This window comes from Buteo buteo, chromosome 22 (genome assembly GCF_964188355.1).
Source record: "Buteo buteo chromosome 22, bButBut1.hap1.1, whole genome shotgun sequence".
NCBI classification, from domain to species: domain Eukaryota; kingdom Metazoa; phylum Chordata; class Aves; order Accipitriformes; family Accipitridae; genus Buteo; species Buteo buteo.
Genome location: NC_134192.1, coordinates 6,406,102 through 6,426,576, shown reverse-complemented (window position 1 = coordinate 6,426,576; position 20,475 = coordinate 6,406,102). Strand labels below are relative to the sequence as shown.

The following is a 20,475-nucleotide window of genomic DNA, read 5'->3' as shown; positions in this document are numbered from 1 at the left end:
ACCATTTGACCTCTCCTGATTCCCCAAAGTTTTGGCATACCTTTCATGAGCCACCCAATATACTTATAGTTCATGGTAGTAACAGCAAAAAACCCATTGGTTTTGTTGTCACTATCGATATGGACACAGACATATAACTCTGAACTGGCAAGAAAAATAGAAGAAAAAAGAAATACATATGGATAGAGGACCTAAAGGGTTTTACATCGTATCATGACTTTCCCCACTTCTCACCAGAGACAGCTACACGCTGTTCAGTTTCCTATTTTGCTTTGAGCAGTTGATTGAATGGCTATTGAGTGATGTTCAGACATTTACGATTTTCCTGCAATGTGACCTACATTGCTAAACTTCATAAATTTATTCTCCAAGGCAGTGTATCATTTTGCATGCCATACCCATCCCAAAGGAATCTATCAGCAGGAGATGAGGCCCAGTTCGTAAAAGCTGAATGTCCTTCAGACATTTTTAGCTAATTTGTTTGTAAATCTGAGTGTTATTGTCAGAGTAACATACTGCATGAAATGGTGCTCTCTATCATTCTGTTTGCATCTCTCTGTGGCCTAAACTTCATAATGCACAGCTATAAATGTAACCTCTGTATGGCATGCGACAAATGGATACAACCAATTTCTGTCTTGACATTTGCATTTTTTTTCCTCCCCTGACACAGTGCCTTTTCATTTTTTTTTTCCCTTGGCACAAACAAGGGTAGAAAAGATGCTGAAGCAAACATGGTATCATGAAGAGGAGAAATCAGGCATTCTTAGCTGTCACTGCCCAGGCTGCAGCTCCTGCCACGTTACTTTCTGTGGTTGTCACAGCTTACTTTCATTTGACTTCAGCAGCTTGTAAGAATAACTCAGGGCAAACTTAGTCCTAATAATAATACCAGAGATATCACTAATACCTCCAAAGCAACACTTCTTGGTACTAAAACCTTTTCAGTCTTTGTTTATAACCAGCTTTGAGACTCAAGAAGTACCCAGACAGCAAGGGAACAACACCCTCTAGAGTTCCCTCATGCTGACATGCTTCAAAGTCCTGACCTTTGTAAGCTGTTATTATTACAGTGTTGTTTTGACAGGATCTGCAGACTTTCAGGTTCCCCTTAGCACCTGGAGCAATTTGCAGGGCAGAAATATTGCGGTGCTGGCTTTTTTGACCCCCCTTCCACCGGTTACTGTGGTGCAATGCTTTCAGTCATGCAACCATACCCACACTTTCTTTTACAGCTTTCAAATGCAGCAGTTTGCAGCTATGTAAAATTTCAGTGAGCTGATGATAGAATTAAATGCCTATATCACTTTTTTCACTTACACTGGTTTTATGCCTTTATTTCTGTAAGCCTTCTCCTGACCTGTGCTGTTGTGAAGACAGACCGAGTCCATAGACCAGTTCTCACTCCTCTAAGATGTATGACAATCTTCCTCTGACCTAGTCAATGCAACAATTTCTATCCCAGCAGTGTGTGACATCTCTGCAGGACGGACACCACCACCTCTGGTGACTGCTGGCCTCAAACCTGCCCTGTACTCAAACTCCAGACTTCTGCCAGCCCATTTGGTCTCCCTCCCCCTAATGCTATGCAACATTTCCAAATACCCAAACCAGAATACACTAGGCAATCTGAAAGGCTTGGAATAGAGGCAGTAAAGACAGCTCCACTTAAAGCTCAATTATTACTGTTATTCACTTTATAACACAAAAACCCTGCTACATTTGTGGGAGATCCTTTACCCCATAGGTGGGTGAAGGGTTGGTTGGTGAGAGGCGGAGAGGAACATACACACAGTACCAGCCTTGACAATCTTAAAAAAAAAAGGCTAACGTAGGAGTTGCCTCCATCAAAGCAGATATTTCTTAAATCACAGACAGGCCTTGTAATTAGTGAATATGGATGAACAACTGGATTAAAAGAAAAGGAGGGGCATTGTCTGCTGGGCCTGCCTCTGCACGCTCCCATCAACATCTACCTTCCCTTCTCAGCAGACCTTCTTGGGGCTTGGACTCCAGGATGCCAGGGACCAGCTTTCACTATCTGATTACTTATGGTAGCTCTGCGGTATATGTAGAAACCACATATACATATATGTATATAGACATAGTTATATATGCATATATAGGTATATATTATGTGTGTGTATATATGCATACATTTGTCCACTATGCCTCCTCAACAGATGAAAAAAGTCAGATGTAGTAACCAATACATCTCAGCCCACTGCAGACTCCCACCAGTCTGGCAAAGCTGCGCTAAACATTTTCAGCAGCATAATTCAGCACACCAGATACAACGCCTCTGCCACAAATAACTCATCAACTAGACTCCACGGTACTGAAACCATATTTAAATGAGAGAGATAATCAAAGGAATAAAAAGTGAAGCAACCAGGTAAGCTGGTTGCTTGGGAAAGACTGAGGAGAGCCTCAAAAGGAGCCAGGCTTCTCAGCCGGGAACCCATTCACTGGAGAGCTAAAGAGGATCGGGTGTTTGAAGAGCTGGGCAGTGGGCTAGGACCTCGGCCGTGCAAGGACGGCGGGTGAGCTGGAGGAAGCCTGGAGGTGGCAAGGCAGCTTGGATGAGTTGGAGTTGCTGGGTGGGTGGGTATGTACAGGGCACACGCAGGCGGCATTTGGTGAGCATGGAGGTTTCTGTTAGTCAGGATTTCAGACCTGAGAGCTCCTAGACTCAGGGCTGAGCTGCTGCTACCTTCTTGCCAGCCATCCAATTCTTACAGAACTTTCTTCCTTCTTGCAATTTCTCATTAGAAACAAATGATTAAAAACCCAATTTAAACCTGGCTCTGTATAGCAGAAAGGAAGAGAAAAGCCATGAGCAAAGGTCTGTCAGGTGTCCTTCACTTCACCATCAAGTGTCTAATGCTCCCTGCCTCAACAATCAAAGAAAAGGATGCAATCGCTGGAAGCGTTGATTAAAATGTACATAGTCTTTTACTCAGTGGTAATGCATTATTTATGGCAGATAATTGAAATAAATTGCTGTTTTGCAGGTGACCAATACAAAAAGAGCACTTGGGCTTTAAGGAAGAAATTGCAGTGTGACTTCATTGCATGCTATCTCTCTTCTATGACTAATATTTCAAATTCAGTGATAGAATAATTTGATTAGAATATAAATTAGCTGTGATGAAACCACCCTGCTTTCTGTTTGATATTCTAAAAATCACATTATACACCTACAAGTTTGATTCATGAGCTCTCACAGACTTTTTTCCACCTGAGGTCCTAATCCTATGAGCCTCTTTTTCTCTCAGTTCCTGTTAAAGAGAGGCTACTTAACCTCTCCTCTACCCCTTGAAAAGATTATTTTATCTGCTACCTGAAGAACTTTTTTTTAAAAAGGCTTTCAGTTTGGTTTTACTTCAAAGTATGGATAGTAGTGACTGCTTGCTCCTGCATATGCTATTATGGCTGGAATTATTTTGTATAGGCTTCCGAAGACTAACACTTAATTAATTGGGTGTATGTGTGTGTATGTGTGTGTGTGTTCATTTTTAAAAAGGTTTGAAAATGCCTGTGTAAAGGCTCTGTCCTCTGCCTGTTTTGGTCTGTTTTTCAGAAGCAAATACATTCTCTTAGGATACAGTTGCTCCTTGCTACACACTTGCCACTCCCTACCCTTTCAATTAAGCTCGGAAAACCACCCAGTGAGAAGCCCCAGTTCCACTGAAATCAGTGGCAAAACAGTTGCTGATTTTGCTAGGGCCACAACTTCCACTCTAGTTTGCTTCTCTGGTGCTCCAGCAAAGCCAGAGAAGAAAGAACGTAAAATAAAGCAGCAGATTAAAAAGAACTAGAGAATAAGATGACTTTATACTGGAAAAAAATAACAGCTTTTCTGGGCTCCTTCATGCAGCAAAAATTAGAAAAAATAATAATAAAGATCTTTTCTAAAAAGAAAAAAGCTCTGGAAGTCTTCTGTAAGGGAAGACCACGCATAAAAATTAAAGGGCCTATAAATTGTCATTTCTGCTTTGTGTGCTTTTTGTTCAGCAATTTCACGAATACACATAAAACATGTTTCTGCGAAGCACTGAAAAACACAGTTCAGAGATTTGGAATATTTATGATGCATTAATTACACATATCTAGAACAGTGTATCAAAAGCCTCGCACAGGTAGAGGACTAAAAGTAAATCAAGAGCAGGTGTAGTTTTGCAATACTTTGTTACCGTGAAAAGATAGTTGTTCCTTTTTGACGGCATGCAGCTCTCTAACACAATTAGAATATAATGTTAAAAAAAAGCTAATGAGAAAGCCTGTGCTTTCTGCTTTTACAAGAATGCAGTATATACTGTTGGGTATGTAGAGAAGCACCTAAAGGGATAGCGTGCATTCCTCTGACCTGTGATACTAATTAATTAATTTGCTCCATGTAATCCTGCTGTTGCTTTGTGATATCCTACTCTCAACCTGGCTTAAAAGTACTTCAGCCTAGAATCAATTTGGTTTTTATGCTGGCTGCTTGCTCCCCGTTTCTCACCCGTTCATCAGATCATATTTTTGTCTTTCACATTTTCCTTTCCTTCCTCCAAACGTACCCAGTTAAAGTTCTGTTCAGGCTGTGCTTGCTCCGATGAGCAGACCCTCATTGATGCTTTCAAGTGAGGTCACCATGTCCTGGGAGCTTTTTGTTCTGCTCAAAAGGCTTCCACAATGCCACTGAAGCATATTGTGCCTGTGCAGACGCTGGTGGGGAGCGCCCGCAGCACTTGTGACTGCAGGAGCAATGTCAGCGTTTGCATTTTTGAGATATATACTACATTTTCAAGCGATTCTGCTCATCTTTACTCCTGCTTTCCAGCATTTTGTCTCTCACTTCACTATTTCAAGTAGGTCATCAACAGCATTATGTATTGCTCTCTCCCCTCTGCTCCATCATTCAAAGTAGGCTGTCCAGGACACAGCATTCTGGCCATGTGTGGGTTGCCTTTAAACCCTGTTCTAGAAATCTGCCTTTTAATTTGACCTATGCAAGCATATCGCCTACGTAAGTAACACTGTCACATTTTTAGAAGGGAGCAAAACATTTTGCAGTGTCACTGAAGTTTATGTGAAGCAACACAATATAGATGGTTCCCTTATGTGGAGAACTGCTGAACAAAGGCTGATGAAGTGCAAATGTCAAGAAAAAGTCTTCAAACCAGACCTTTCATTTTGGAACACAGCAGTGACAGTTATTAACACCATCAATCAGGCCGGAGCTATTATTTTGGCACAGACTCATGCCTAGTGGGACTGACATCAGCACTAGAACAAGGCCATGGTTACAGGCTAAGAGAAAGCTCTTGGGATTCATTTTCTGTTGCCTTGCAAATGTTTGGTCTCTATATTTGCAGCGACTGTGCTCGAGATTGGTTTAAACAGTTCCCAAATGCTAACTGTTACCACTCGCACAGATATAAATGACTTGAGGTTGAGAGTGGTGGAAATTCAGCCCACATATTTCTCACGGGAGGAAAGATAGAGGATGAAATTACAAGATGGTAGAAATATCTGCTAATTCTCTCCTCAGCTTTCACCACAGCAATGGAGGCAGAAGAGCAGTGAAGCTTATCGCCCAAGCTGAGCTGAAGTGTTTTTACTTTCACACAAAACCTCCCACAACGTCAATATAACTTCTATGAATGCTGGATCTAATGAAGTCTGGTTTCCTAAGGACTTCCGTCTCATGGCTGACTGACTTGGGAGTTTAATAAGATCCAAACACCAAATGAAGCTTTTCCTGTGAATGGGGCATTTATTAGATCCTGAGTGGAATCTCTGGAGTTTAATAAAAGAAAGCTCATGCTGCAATATATCCTTTTGAAAGGGCACTTTAGGTCTCTCTCCTCCAACTGGATTAATATTTTTTATGGAACATGTAGGAATTTAATTGCTGAGAAGGCTGGTGTTCCTCTAAAAATTTGTGTGAAATTGGCCCAAGATTTTGATTTACTGTGAGGAAAAGAATACTGACAGACAGACAGACAGACATACCCACACAATGTTCTCTCATTTGCTATCAATAACCAGGCTAAAAAATTTCTGTATACCCTAGGGATACAGCAAACACTAGGAGAGCGTGCACATTTGAGAAAAAGAGCAACCTAGAGATGCCTCTGGTCTAGACCAGAATCAAGCCCAAATTCATCAGGCAGTGAAACAGAAGGATGATCCTCTCTCTTTTCCTTTCGCCGTCCATTCCGGTCTCCTCCCTCAGCACTCCCGTCGCTGCTTGTGGCCAGGAGGCCCTGCCGCAGGTCCTGCTGCGGGGTGGTGCCCCCAGCCAGCCCACTGCTGGTGCAAGTCTGGAGAGCAGTTAGCAGTGCAGCAATTTGAGAAGTCATTAGGAGTATTTTAGATCAAAGCTTATGTCCCTGATTTAGAGTACCTACAACAGTCTTCCTGGCCAAAGGGTATGGGAAAGGTAGGAGATGTAGCAGGTAATTCTGTCCTCTTCAGCTGGGCTTCAATTTGACAGAAGGAGATATGCAGTAGACTGTGCAGCTGGGGGATCAGTTAGCTCAATCCATGGGGCCTCCAGCTCAGATGCAAAAGTATAAGGTTCAACATGGGTTTATTATTCATTTAATTAACTGACAACAAAACAGCTTCCAAAGAGCAAATGAAGAATGGGAGCCAGACCTAGAAGAAGCCAAGGACCGAGCAGCAGGGGCACTCATGTGAAAAGTCTGGCATTCAGATTCGGGGTGCTGTTGATTAGTGAGGTGAATATTAAAAAATAAAGAACAAATGAAGACCAACACCACCTTTTGACATTCTTGAAAAATGTTTTGCCTTTAAAATTTAGCTCTTGTTCATGTTCTAGCATTCAGGGTTTCAGAGGCAGCATTTTCCAAAAATATGACCAGCTCTATCAGAATGAAAGATATGGGAAAAACTGATTTTAATGTAGGTGTCTGTTGAAATCCTGGCACCAATGGTGAGTGTTGAGTATATACACATATATATTCATAAACCTAGCTCTGAAGAGCCATTTTCTTTAGATTTGCTCCTTATTAACTGATTGAAGAACACTAAAATCATCTGTGCTGAGAAGAAAAGTCATCCAAGTTTTGTACATGCTGAAATAGTACTGAGAATGCTGGCATACCATATAAACACCTCAACTGAATGTCCTTTTCCTTCTAAATTCAGATTAACATCCTCACAGTGAAGTATGAGATCAAAGTCATTAGTCAGAACTTGGTGGTTTATTTGCCACAACACATAATCTTTTCAACCCCAGCTGTCCTTCCCTGCCCCTGGTATGAATGCAGAATACTATGCTTGAGAATGAGAAGGTGGTGAATAACAAACACAGAATGATTAATAAGAAGTGTTTCCATCAAAACTGATATTGGAATAAATGATTAAACCCCTTCATAATCAACTCATTTATTAAAGTGAATGCCTTAAAGTGAAGGCTTGTCATTTACGGTAGTTTTTGCAATGGCCAGTTACTCTATGTATTTACTTCAAGAGTATATTTTTGTACTTTGGTAAACCAAGAAATACTGATTTTGAGTAAGCCGTTGGTTTATTGTCAGAACAAATTTAGCTTTGAGAATTGATTTTATTAACGTATTTCGTAAGTCCCTCTAAACACGCAATTTGTGAGCAACCCATATTCTCTTGATGTAAATGCCATTTGTAATTTAGCCAAAAAGCAATTTAAGTGGTGATGGGCCAAATTCATTTTTCATTTATGTTTATGCCATTCTGGAATAAACTCAGCAGTCTTGCAAGGATATACAATTGTTTCTGACTAAGTCAAAATATCATTCCCTTATTTTCATTGATATAATTTCAGATTAACAAGCTTGACTTCAAGGGGATGTGATTATTTCATAGGCTTTTCTGGTTATCAGCAACAATTTTGGAAGAAGACTATTGAGCAAATTTGATACAGTTACTTTTCAGAACATACATTCTCAGCATTTATTTCATGTCTGTGTTTTACTGAGTATGTGAAAAACCTCAAAAGTATGGATTTTGTGAAAAATTTCAATAAGTAGATTCACTTGAACCCCCAGAAAACAAATCCTCCAAACAAGAAATGCTTCCAAAAGCTATACGTACATCTCTACTGCAGATTGTCAACAATGTGACTTCACCTATCAGTGACAGAAAATGATACAGAAAGTGTTACTATAGTTAGGCTTACAAAATGAGACTGGCCACTTTTTAGGGACACTTTACTATGCCATCATTTATTATGTTGTTTAGAATATTTACTGGCATGCATTCACAATTTATCTGAAGATTATCTCAATCTATGTGGTAAGAACGTATCTTGATTTCCCAGAATGCTGAAACATTTGCAAAATTTTGAGAAAAGTGCAGCAATAGTTTCATGTAGGTGCTGCAGCATGGAAGCTCTGGGATTGTTCATGGAAAAAAGGTTATTTCTGTTCATTTGAAATGAAGGCCCAACCCTAGCTGTATGCTGATGTCCTGAGAGCAGTATGAAGAAGAATTTGCTCTATAACATGCTTTTTCTTATCTATGATTTTGTAGAAGCCCTTTCTCCATGGTATTGGAACTACGTTGTAGAGTAAGGTAAACTAAACCTGTTTCTGGCAAGTAGCCAACCAATCAAAAAATAGAATTTTAGGACTATTTAAATCTCCTTACAAATTTGGCATATTTGATTTCACCCCCAAAAGTTTACCCCTTGAATTTCTTTTTGATTTAAAAAATAAAATAATTTATTTCTGCATTTGCCAGACCCCTGCTGCAACTTATTTGCTAAAGGGTATTTGCATTTTTTTAAAGGAATTGAAAATGATCAAGACTCACCATTTCAGATTTAGTGAGACATTTGGTTACTGAGCAAAACGAGCAAAAATTTCAACACAAATACACAGCCGCACATTGTATAGCCAGTAAAACAATTATTTGTAAAGCCTGAGATGCAGATCACAAAGAGAAGGCAGGGACAGAACGTTGCACCTGGCACCATTCCCTGCACCTCAGAGATATTTAATCTGGTTATTAATGCCCCAGGCAGTTGTTACATCTATCCAAGAAGCAAGCAAATGTGCTTCAGGCAGCTTTAAGTTCCACAAAGCATCGCTCCTGCCAGCTGGTATGTAGGAATAGAGGGGAGAGTCAGTGCCTCCAGCTGGGGAGCACTGCCTGCTGTAGTGGGTTCCTGCTCATCACCTGCAGGACTGGCTTTCCTGTAAGAAGAGGTGCCAGAGCAGAAGCCAAGGTGCCCGCAAGCCATATGATCTTAAGACAATTACTAGGCTAGTTTAAGCTTGGGTTTAGCACAACTAAGCCAGTTGACCCTGTTCTGCTTTACATGGAACAATTATGTGTCTACTGGACCACAGAGAATACAAAAGCCTGTCTATCCCAGAACTGGGAACAGGGAGGTTCCCCTGAGGAAACTGAGGTTCCCCTCCCCACATTTGCAAATACTTAGTGTGCAGTGACATGTAAAATGGAACACAGACACATTTTTCTGTTTTGACTCTAGTAATAAAATCCCCAAGTGCTTCTGTGACAACAGCATTAGATTCCATTGTTTGTCCCTCCGAAATTTGGTAAGAACTACCCAAAACATTGACCCCACATTCTTCATGTATGTGAATGCAAGATCATAGCCACCTGCTAGTACTCAAAGTCTACTTAGAAATGAGGAACAAGCTCTTACCAATACAGTGTATTTTAACTGTGATTTTCCAATTCTGAAGGACTGAAGAAAGGGCAGGGAGAAATGAAATGTAAAATTAACTGGATCCTGGTTATTAGCTTACACAGTTCATCATATAATTTTAGTATGTTACTTGAATGCCTCAAGATTTTTTCAAGTACAGATTTTCTCCCGTTTTGAAGCTGATTAATTCAAGTATTTATTGGCAAAGGCCAATCCCTTCCTTGTGCTATCCCTAAGTGTGGCTCACAGACTAGGCAAGAGTACCATTTATGTTTCTTCATGTTTGTCTATATTTTTTTTTTAGCATAAACTAGAGATGAGATAAGTGTCTTTTAGATGTATTTCTTTTACACTGGTCTTGAAATAAGAGCTGAAAAGCACTTTGAGAAATGTATTGAAATGCACTAGCTTCACTGTGATACTGCTGTTGTGTAATTACTTACTGTAATGCTCCTCCATGATTTAGAACAGACTTAGATGTAAACAGAATATATATTTTTTCCATTTAGTAGTTCAAGCAAATCAGTCTGCTGGACTAAAGGAAAGCACTCTAAACTTCTGAAGATCTATCATCTCAGAGTAGCAAACAACTTTCTAAAGTAGTATGTATTCTTTATATAAGCCCCCCTACGCATTCATATGCCTGCTCCTAGAAAAAAATCAAGTGTATAGTTTTGCATTTATATGGTACACCTTAAAATAATCATGCGAATGGAAGATCCGCTCCATACTGTGCATTCCAGAATTACCTGATTCATGCAGCATATTCTGATATATAATCCTTGTACAAGACACTAAGTTATCTGTCTCCACAACGTGTAGGAAAGTGACAACACATGAAAACCAGGTGTCTACCTGAGTGATGTCCATTCCAGAGTCACAGCTCAATGGCTGGGTTGATGTGAGGCCGTTTGAACCTATTATTGTTGTGATCACACCGTTCTCATCAATTTTCCGAATCATGGTACCGTCAACAAAGTAAATAAATCCATGCTTATCTACAGTGATACCTGGATGAAGGGAAAGGGTAAAAAACAGTGTTAGTACTGACATCATCTAGATTAAAAAGTATGAGCTTAAAATGTTTCCTCTCCTCTTAGACTCTCAGAGTCTGCTGATTAAAAAAAGTATGACTTTTTTTTTCTATCCATTACTTATTTGAGGCTTATATGAACTGTATATGGAAAGATCATACCCATATATCAGACTGTCTTTACTTACAGAGAAAGAGGGAAGATATGAGGAAGAAACAGAACAAAACAGCAGAGGCTCTGATTGTAATGTAGTTCTATATACATAGAATCAGGCTCTTCAATAACTTTACTTCATGTCCGTCACAAAGTGGGACAAGACTAGCTTTTCTAAAAACTTATCTTACAGTTGATTTTTCTTCATTTTCACTTTCTGAATTCTCATGCAGAGGCAATTTTTTTTTTTTTTTTTATTACTGTACCATCTGAATTATCAGTGTCTGAGCAAGGAAGAAGCACCCATAGAAAATGAGACTTTTGTCATGATATGGGCTATACATACAAATGGTGCAAACAAGGCTCTGCTTAGCAGGCAGAGGGAGTATCTGTGCTGCAGAACGTATTGCAGTGCAGTGTTGCCCAAGACGATGATCATGTACTGGAACCAGCCTCATGACAACAGTGGGCTTCAGCAGGAGGTAGTGCAGTTCTCCTACTTCTGGATCTGCAACAGCACTGCACTGCACAGGAGAGATGGACCCTGAAACAAATGCGCGAGGGCTGTGCAAAGGAAAGGTCATGGTCCTCTGTATTTCAGTGGGGAAAGTGAGGAAGGGCTGGCTTGCTGTCTCCCACCAGCAGTGTGTGGTACGGCCATGTCACAACTCACGCCCAGCCTTGTTCTGTCCCAGTCTAACACTTTCACCAGTTCTTCCTGCATTCGTTAGACTTTTCTGTATTGCATGAACTGTAAGATCTTTTTTCCCTGACATGTTGAAAATACAGCTAGAAATGCACTTCTATTCATGTTAGGTTTGTGAAATCCTTTCTACCAAAACCGCTCAATTTCTTGCTTTAAACTACTTCGTAATTTCCCATTTAAAGTTGCATAACTTTGCAATTATAGCAGCTGCTGTGCACAGCCAAGCTATTTTAATAATGAATTTATGTTCTGCTACACTGAAATGAAAGGCAGAGGACTCGAACAGATGGTTTGGACAGTGGCTTATATGGTTCTTGATTTTGTCCCCTGCATTTAGCACAACTGAAGGCTGCCTATACTCTGAGTTTACAAAACACTTGTCTGCACGCCAGTTTAGGATCTCACACAGCAATTCCACACGCCATTAAAAAAAAAAAACAAACCCCGAAACTGAACTCCTTCACCTCCCAGCCCCATTTCCTTACACTTAATTCAAATTCTTTAAATATATAGGCGCAGTTGTAGCTGGGGGCAAGGGAGAGTAAGCAGTCTGGGGGGCAGGGGCAGGACCAGGCGGCCCTAATGGGGAACACACATCTTCCGCGGGGCTGGGAGAAGGGAGGACGGTCTCCCCAGGCGCCTAAATAAACCTGTACCCGGCAGTTGGAAATACCTAGGGATTGAGTTGGAGTTACATACACATTTGAGTGTAATACGCTTTCTCTTACGGTGTTAACACTGAGTGGCAGGGTCCCGAGACAAACTGCCCGTGACCACTTCTTTTCTAAGAGAAAGCGGGAATAACGCCCACACCGGTTGTCCTGTCACGGCCAGGAGGTTAGCGAGGGCTCGACGTTCCCCTCTGCCAGAGCAGGCCGACCTCCTCTGCCGGAGGGTTTCCAGCCATTACTCTGGCTGAGAGGGCGGTCCTGAGGGAGGCTGTGAAGGCCTCGCGGGGGGACAGGATTCGGGCAGGGCCTGCCATCACGTCCCCCACCGCTCCGTTCCCGTCCGGAGGTGCCTCTTCGCCACAGGTGACGTTTGGGCACCTTGCGAAGGTCTGAGGGTATCATCACCAAAAAAATCCAAAGGCCACCGCAGTTAACTTTAGCAGCTGGCGCTCCTACTACATCCAGCTTTCAGGCTATCTATGGGCACAGTGTTGGCGGTTGAAATGAATTCTTTAAATTGTCAGTTCAAGCATATTCATCTGGCTGTGAACGGCCGTTAGAAGAGGGGTATTTGCCATCCTGTCACCTTCTCCATCCAGGACAAAAAAATGCCCACGGACTGCTGAAGTGCCACAGGGTACGGGGTTAGGCTACATCGCTTCGTTATGTGAAACGGCTGATCACCGAAATGTCCAATTCAGTGACAGGTGTCACCTGGGAGATTGAAATCACCTGGGGGCCTGGATGGGTCAGCTGGGGGGAATCTGGGAGGTTATAAAAAGGCTAAAGGAAAAGCAGGACATCTTAGGGCCTGACTCCTTGTGGGCCTGTGAGCTCACAGACCATACCTCCTTGGTACTGGCTCCTTCAGAGGATCTTTATTCTTTAATTAGAGAGTAACAGTGTTTTTGGAAACTACAGAATGACTGGCAAGCTCATGGCTGTCGTCTGCTTCTGAGAAGTCTGATTAGAAATCTGAAAGGCTGAAGGTTTGAAGGTGAGCTGAGGTAAAGAGTGCGTCGGAGAAGCAAAGGGTTTATTTTGGTGTTGGGGGGGTGACCTCTGTGTTCCAGTTTTTGGTAAGGGATGGCACCTCTGTCCCTCGTGCATGCTAAACAGACTTTGCACCGAAGAGACCCGTGCATGCAAAAGGCCAGAATTAGGGGTGCCTGCAGGGCTGGAGCTTCAGAAACAAAGGCTAGGTGTGCAAAGCAAGCTGTAAAGTCTCCTTTGATACAACTGAGCTGCTAAAACATTTACCCTAAAACCACAACCATAGCAGAAAGACACCCAGCCTGTTTACTGATGACCATCTAAACAATTAATATATAAAGCTGATGAGGTTTTTCCAAATGTTATTCTGAGGGAATGCATGTGGCAGAAGCCAACAGAGCAAACCACACTGTACCTTCTGCAGTGCATCTAGAGGTCTGCAGAGGTTTTCATGACAACAGTTCCCAAAGACCTGAGTTGTGATCTGCAGTTTAGTTTGTACAGGGATAAATTTTCTCTTCAGAAAATGAGAAGGGTTGTGGTGACTCTGCTACTGCAGTTTGGGCCACAGAGCAGGTGGAGCTGGGCTCTGAGGCACCTGCTGCTGTTCTTGCTGGGATGCTCAGGGGCTCCTGCCTGGGCTCTGTCCTGCTCTGATCACCTTTATGCTGTAAAGCTGAAGCATGCTAAGGGATTATTAGTAAATGGAAAAGCTGCTAGGAAATTGTTTTAGGGTTTTTTCTTCAGGGATGTGTGAAAGTTGGATAAAAAAGTCTCTTCAGCCCCAGCCTCCTACTACTTTCTTGAGAGTCTCTTCAAGACTCCTTTTGAAAAGAAAAAGCCATGCTGGACTGCTGTGGCAGGGAAGGTGTGAGGAGCAAGGACCACCATATGTGATTGTTGTGGTGTGCGTGCAGCTATGATTGTTGGGTGTGTTTTTAACCTTACTGATGTTGCACTGTGGAGCAACATTAGATGGGATTTGATTTGCTTTCCAGTGTGGTTCACAGACTCAAATGAGAAACCTGATGTGGGTGGGAACTACAGCACATGTTCTGTGCCTTAGTCTGCCTTTGCAGAGGGGTGCTTGGTAAGCAAGGAGCTATGCCTCTCACCTGGGTAGTGCAGCCCTGGATCGGATCCATGCCATGGATAACACAAGGCTGGGATCTATCACTAGGGCAAGTGCATCTTCTGTTTTACGCAATTTCCCTGTGAACAGATGGCTGTGTTGGCTGCAAACCATCCATTATATAAAAATCAAAAATTATGCTGCAATGAAATAAAGCTACTCAGCTGTGTTGCTGAATAGATTTCAAACACTGACTATATAAGAAAACCAAAGATCCTTTAATGTTAATAGTGTACATTTTGCTCTCCAGCCATTGCAGAAAGGTAACCTACCTGTAAGGAAAGTACATATGCCAGTGTGATGGCATAAACAAGCCCATGTCTTCAGTATTTGTACTAAAGATAATAAATTCCTGGTACTTCCTAATAAGCCAGTTTCTTCAAGTACCACTGTACATGCATTCAACAGTGAACTACTGCTTCCAGTGCTTACTCCTGTATACTAAACCAACATGACTTTACCTAGTTGAAAAACATTACTTATGCATTTGTCTTGTTGACAAATACCCTACATAAGGCATCCATTGGAAAACAAAATACAGATTTGTGGCTAAACCGTCCCAATTTATTCACTATTAGAGTTGGATTCATTAACGCTCCTGTCACATCTTGCATGATGCTTCACATAATCTGTACTCCAAGAGCTTATTTTTAATCCTTTTCTGACGTACAGTGTAATGCAGAATCAAATCACACGCAGCACTTCAATTGTGCTTTAATCACTGAGGAACTCGGAGAGGAAACATGCACATGCTGAGTGTAATGAATTGCACTGAATGCAAGTAGGAACACTGCTCACTCCATAAGTGAGTAAAAAAAGGTCATTTTTAGGTATCTGTGTACAGTGAATGAGATGTAGTTTGTATTAGGCTCTCAGTCTGGTTCTGTTTTTCAAGGAACTGTAGCACTAAACTGTATGCCCAACTGATGCTGTCTTTGTGCGCAAATGTGACCTATTGCACAAATGACAGACTTAACCTTGCTTGGATATGAGATTTGTCATTAAACACTGATGTCTGAGTAAGGACAAAATAAACTTGTGCAAGGATTTATTCTTGTTCTTTACCTCAGGGCTGAGCACAATCTCTTTTTCTGAGTAACATGCTTGTACTGAAGGATTGCTTTTAGTCATGTTTAGTCACTGGGACTGTCTTACGTAGGACTAGATTTTGTACCTGAATGTAAAACAGTAGCTCTTACGAACATCTGTCTCTAGTAGATTTATGTGCAGACATCTTGAAACAATATTTATAACACTCAGAGGACTTTTAATCGGTACCATTTAAATTCTGTTAACTAACATTAAAAATGAATGGCTGCTAATGCAATTGCACATGGCTCCTACGTATCACCACTAGAAAGACTGCGCAGAAAAAGTTTTGCTCTTTATAACTGTTTTCTGCACAAAATAGTACTTAGTACATGGGCTGGGTACAACCATGATAAACACAGAAGGCTGACTATAACCTCTCATCTTATATGCTCTCAGGACTAATTTTGATTAAAGGGTTAGTTCCCTTGACAGATCTGCCTTAGTGCACGTATGTACATGATTACAAATGCAAATAACACTTTGAAAGCAAACTGATCACTTTTCTGTGTAGTTCTCATAGCTATACATTCAAAATACGTATGATTATTATACATATGGATCTTTCAGTCCAGAAATTTTGGCATTTCAATGTTAATGGAGCTAAGCTTATAGTGCTAAAAATATGGATTAAAAGTAATACAGTAAATTCCCTGTTAAGATCTTTAATTACCCCGCCCCCCCATCATAGCCTGCACTTGCATTCTAAGAGACACTTTCTGAGAACAAATGCTTTTAAAACACATCAGTAAACATCAGCTAGAGCTATCTGTTGCCCACTTTTGGAAATTCTACTTTTTGCTTAGCTAAAAACTTTGCAAATGAGCATTTTACATTGAAAACTTCCAATTCATCTTCTGAAAAATTTGTAAAAGAAAACCTAAAACTACTGTTGAGGACCAATAAAAGAGAATGTCACCTTCTGCTGAAGAAAAACTGTATTTAGAAGGAACTTGCGACTCTCATAAAACTTTTAATAGGAAGAAGTGAATCAAATTGGTTAATTACCATTTTATGGTTGGTAAAAGGGCAAATTACATGCCATCCATTTCTAAACATCTAAATGTCTCCAGTGCTTTTAATTAAAGCTGCCATCTAGAAACTACTAAAGCAATTTTATGCAATTAGTTATTTATAGGTTACCATAATACACCACTCAAAATATGATTCAAGTGATTTGCAGTCTGTTGCTTTGTGATCTTTGTCATCTTTACTTCATTACTGTCTAACTACTAGCGGCAAAATATCCAGTAGTTCTTTGTCAGCTGGAACATGACTTCAGTACTTGCACTTGAGTGTTGTTCTCTTTAGATGCATAACAGTAGAGCTGGAGCAAACAGCATTTTTAACTACTGACTGTGAATGAAAATGTCCTGCTTCCACTCTGAGACATGACAACTGGGGTCATACTGCTGACAATGGTTTGCAGAAAAGTGTATAACTTATGTGTTCTGATGAAGGTTGGATGAAAGTTAGGAAAACTTGCTGTCCAAAAAGTTTACCTTAAACGTTCTACAAGATTCCCAGACTTCTGAATTCATAGGTAGCTAAGGCTACTGAAGAGGGAAATAAGGAATAATTTTGCTGAATCAAAAATGGCATGAGATGACTTTTTTGCTTGTTCTATGATGCATACAGGACAATGATTCAAGGCTGCAAATCACCTTGGTTTGTCTACTTCTTATGTTATATATTGCTAATGAAACATCTCACCCCATTCTGCTCTCCTTTTTGATTTGTATGGAAGGGTTGAAAAGGTCTTAGGAATTTATAGAATAGCAAAGATTGCTTAATAAATAGTATTGATCATTACCTGTGACGAGGGGGTCTTGTTTTCACAAAAGGCTGTATTAGGAGTTTGGTGTGCATCCTATTGAAGGTAACAGGAATCTTTTAGCTGAGCAGGAGCAGGCCTTAAATGGGCTACTGTCATTTGACAAATGTAAAGGTTTAATCTGAGCAGTTGTTCTTACAGCTTTATTTACTTTAGAAAGTATTGCTGCAGATGGTGAGCAACAAGACTGATTATTTCAGGATGGAAGCTACTGGGGCGAACACGTTTTCAAAACCATGATTTTTTTAGTAGTGTTTCCTTAGTAATTTCAAGCAAAATGAATAAAACTACACCGCAGAACTGATTTTTAATTTAAGCTTTCATTTGTGTTGCTAGTTCATGGCCATGGGTCTGAGTGAAAAAGGTTCTTTGCTACAGCTGTGTATAAGGTATTGTTATGCATGGGATTTAGAATTTACTCCAATCCTCTACATTTCCCTGGTACGTACTTACTTTGAGGTCACTGCACTGCATTCAAGTACTCTGTACTCTGTGCAGTTTTTAATTTCTTGAGGCATTGACTGTACACGTAGCTTGCACAGTGTGTGCATCTATCTTCTAGTTCTAGAGTCTGGTCTGGACCCAAGAGTCAAAAAGCAGACACTGCAGGACCTTAGATGCTTAAATCTTTGGATTTAGTGTTTGGGCTTCCAAATGTTGTAAATCACTTCTGAGGCTGAGTTCCATCATTGGAGGGACTTACTATTTTCACAAAAGTTACTTAGTTTTATGTTTCCACCAGGGCTGTCCTGTGTGAATGCTCTGAGTTGGTCACAAATACAACGTAATTGAAATCAGATGTTAATCTAAGACACTTTTCTTAGTATACTGACTGGGAGACACTGTAGCTCAGCAAAAATGTGGTAACTTGATCGTCTCAGCCTCTCACTGCTTCTGTCAATTTAAGCTTGCAAAGTCAAATCTATTTACATGTCTAAAGCCTAGTGATTTCAGAAGGGCAGGGTAGGTAAGTGTTTAATGCCTTTCATCCAGGCATTGGCTTTGCAGTGATAAGTAGAACAACTCCCAGGTATTTCTATTAATTTTAGTGCTGCTTACTGCTCCAATACTCAATGACTAATCTCATTAAAATTGGGACACCAGCCCTTAGTGCCTTATTATAAGTACTAATCCAGAATGTTTACATAATAGTGTTGGTGACTAGATGTGCCATAAACACTTTTTATCAAAAAAATCCCCAAATCCACCAAACAGAATTCCCCACCCCAAAATTAAAATCTGTTACTTGGTAAAGTGCAAGTGATTGGAATTCAGTCAATGATTAATATCTTGTGTAGTTACTTCTTCATTTTCAATATCTTCTTGTGTAATAAATGTGTTCAGCTTGTCACAGATCTTATTTTATGTCCCCACCTTGTATCATTTCACATTCTGCTTAAGTACTTGGTCATCTATTACATGACTCATTAGTCTGAGATCTCTACAGAATTAAAGAAAGTTGCAGTAAAAATAATATATTGAAGTTCAAATTTCAACTACATCACCCATGCATGCTTAAAAGCATCTTTCAAAGTCAGCTCAACATACAATAGTGCAAGATTAATGTTCACTAAGCCCCATCTCTAGTCCTTCACTGAGATGCGGGAAGAGACTGAACAAAGCTACACGTGTTTGTTACCTGCAAAATAAAAGCTGTGGAAAGCAGATCAAATCATAATTGATTAGTGTGACTTCATGATGTTTTCCTGTCTGGCATTTAGTTCCTGATCACTAGGCAAAGGCAGTCTTGCCAAATAAAGATAATGAGAAATAAAAGTTGATGAAAGATTTAAATCATTAAATTATAGTCTAGGACTCTCCCAAAACCTACCTGCATGCCCACAGAAGTAGAGAAATTGTTATGAGTTCAGAAAAGTTAAAACAGCATTTGAAGCAACTTTCCTTCAGAAAAGAAAGAGTATTTGAATTTCCACTTATTAACATACTTCTGAGGATGTTACCAAACAGGATTAAGTTTCACAAGTGTTACACAGTAGATATTTCTTATCAATTTTGCAAATGGATAAACTGAGTCATATAGATAAGCCCTTATTCAGAGTCACAAGCAGCCGGTAGCAAAAATGAGAATACAACTTCTGAGCTGTAACTAACCAAGGTCAGATGGCCACTAAATGGAGTTCTTTCTCAGATATTACCTTTCTAACAAGTAAGAGGTAAATTTATTTTTCATTTATAATGAGGAAAAAAAGGAATACTCAAGACAAAACTAAGAAGGTAAATGGGGAAAAAACCCTAAAATTTTTCTGTATTAGCTTAAAAAATAAATGCTAATCTTCTCTGGTCATTGAGTAATGTAAGTGATTATATTTAATAATCTCTTTGCAATTAATTTGTCTTTATCTGCATTATCAGGTACCTTTTTTGCACTGTAAAAATCTGAGGTGAGAAATTAGAAGAAATTAATTTATTTCTGTGGTCAAATACTACATAATGTTATATTACTTTGTGTTCAAGTATTTTTAAACACGGATAAGATGTTGGTGAGTCTGTGGACTCACCAAAATTTTTGTCAGTGTTTCGTGCCTTCTAGAAAAAATATTTCTGGGTATACTGTTTGAATGTTATTTCAGGAGAAATGTGACATCATCTAACTTGACAATTATTCCAAGAACAAGCAAAGTAAGGGATCCCAAAGAATCTCTAAAACTGTATTAAGTATGTGAGACTTTTAGGTTTCTTAATAACTAATAGATCTATGGGTACCAGGCAAGTACTTCCTACTACTTTCCAAGGTTATTCAACCTCCTACAGTTTAGGGGAAAACAAGGACAGGCACTTATAAGGTCATTATGATAATACACAGCTAATTGTTCATACTGTGCTGGTGACTACAGGTTGATGCTGCTTTTTGCTAGGCCCTGTACAAAAGGGCATGCCGCAGTCGATAGTTCTTGAGATTAAAATCCAAAACATAACAAATCTGACAATTTTGAACTGATGTATTTAAAGTAGATGCATAAATCAAAAGCAGCTGGGAGCCAAAACCTGAATTTGCCAATATATGAGCCATTGTCTGCTAACAGTTTATTATTTTAGTATTTGCTAGCTGCCCCTGAACTCATGAATTGAACTTTTATTCCTCTTAATTTCTTTATGACTAGAACCTTCTGTTAAGGAAGCCAGCTATGCATGGGTATTTTTAAAGTAAATAGCATATTAAAAATTTACA

The 20,475-nt window shown here is 40.0% G+C and overlaps 1 protein-coding gene across 5 annotated transcripts in view; it reads right to left on the bottom strand.

Moving 5' to 3' along the window:
* TENM1 (teneurin transmembrane protein 1) overlaps positions 1-20,475 on the bottom strand; it is a 252,225-nt gene that overhangs the window by 34,813 nt on the left and 196,937 nt on the right. For all 5 annotated transcript variants that reach the window (XM_075053993.1, XM_075053994.1, XM_075053995.1 and 2 more), the window contains one exon: positions 10,529-10,683. In XM_075053993.1, coding sequence (XP_074910094.1) covers positions 10,529-10,683 — 155 coding nt within the window. The remainder of the gene's footprint in view (positions 1-10,528; positions 10,684-20,475) is intronic.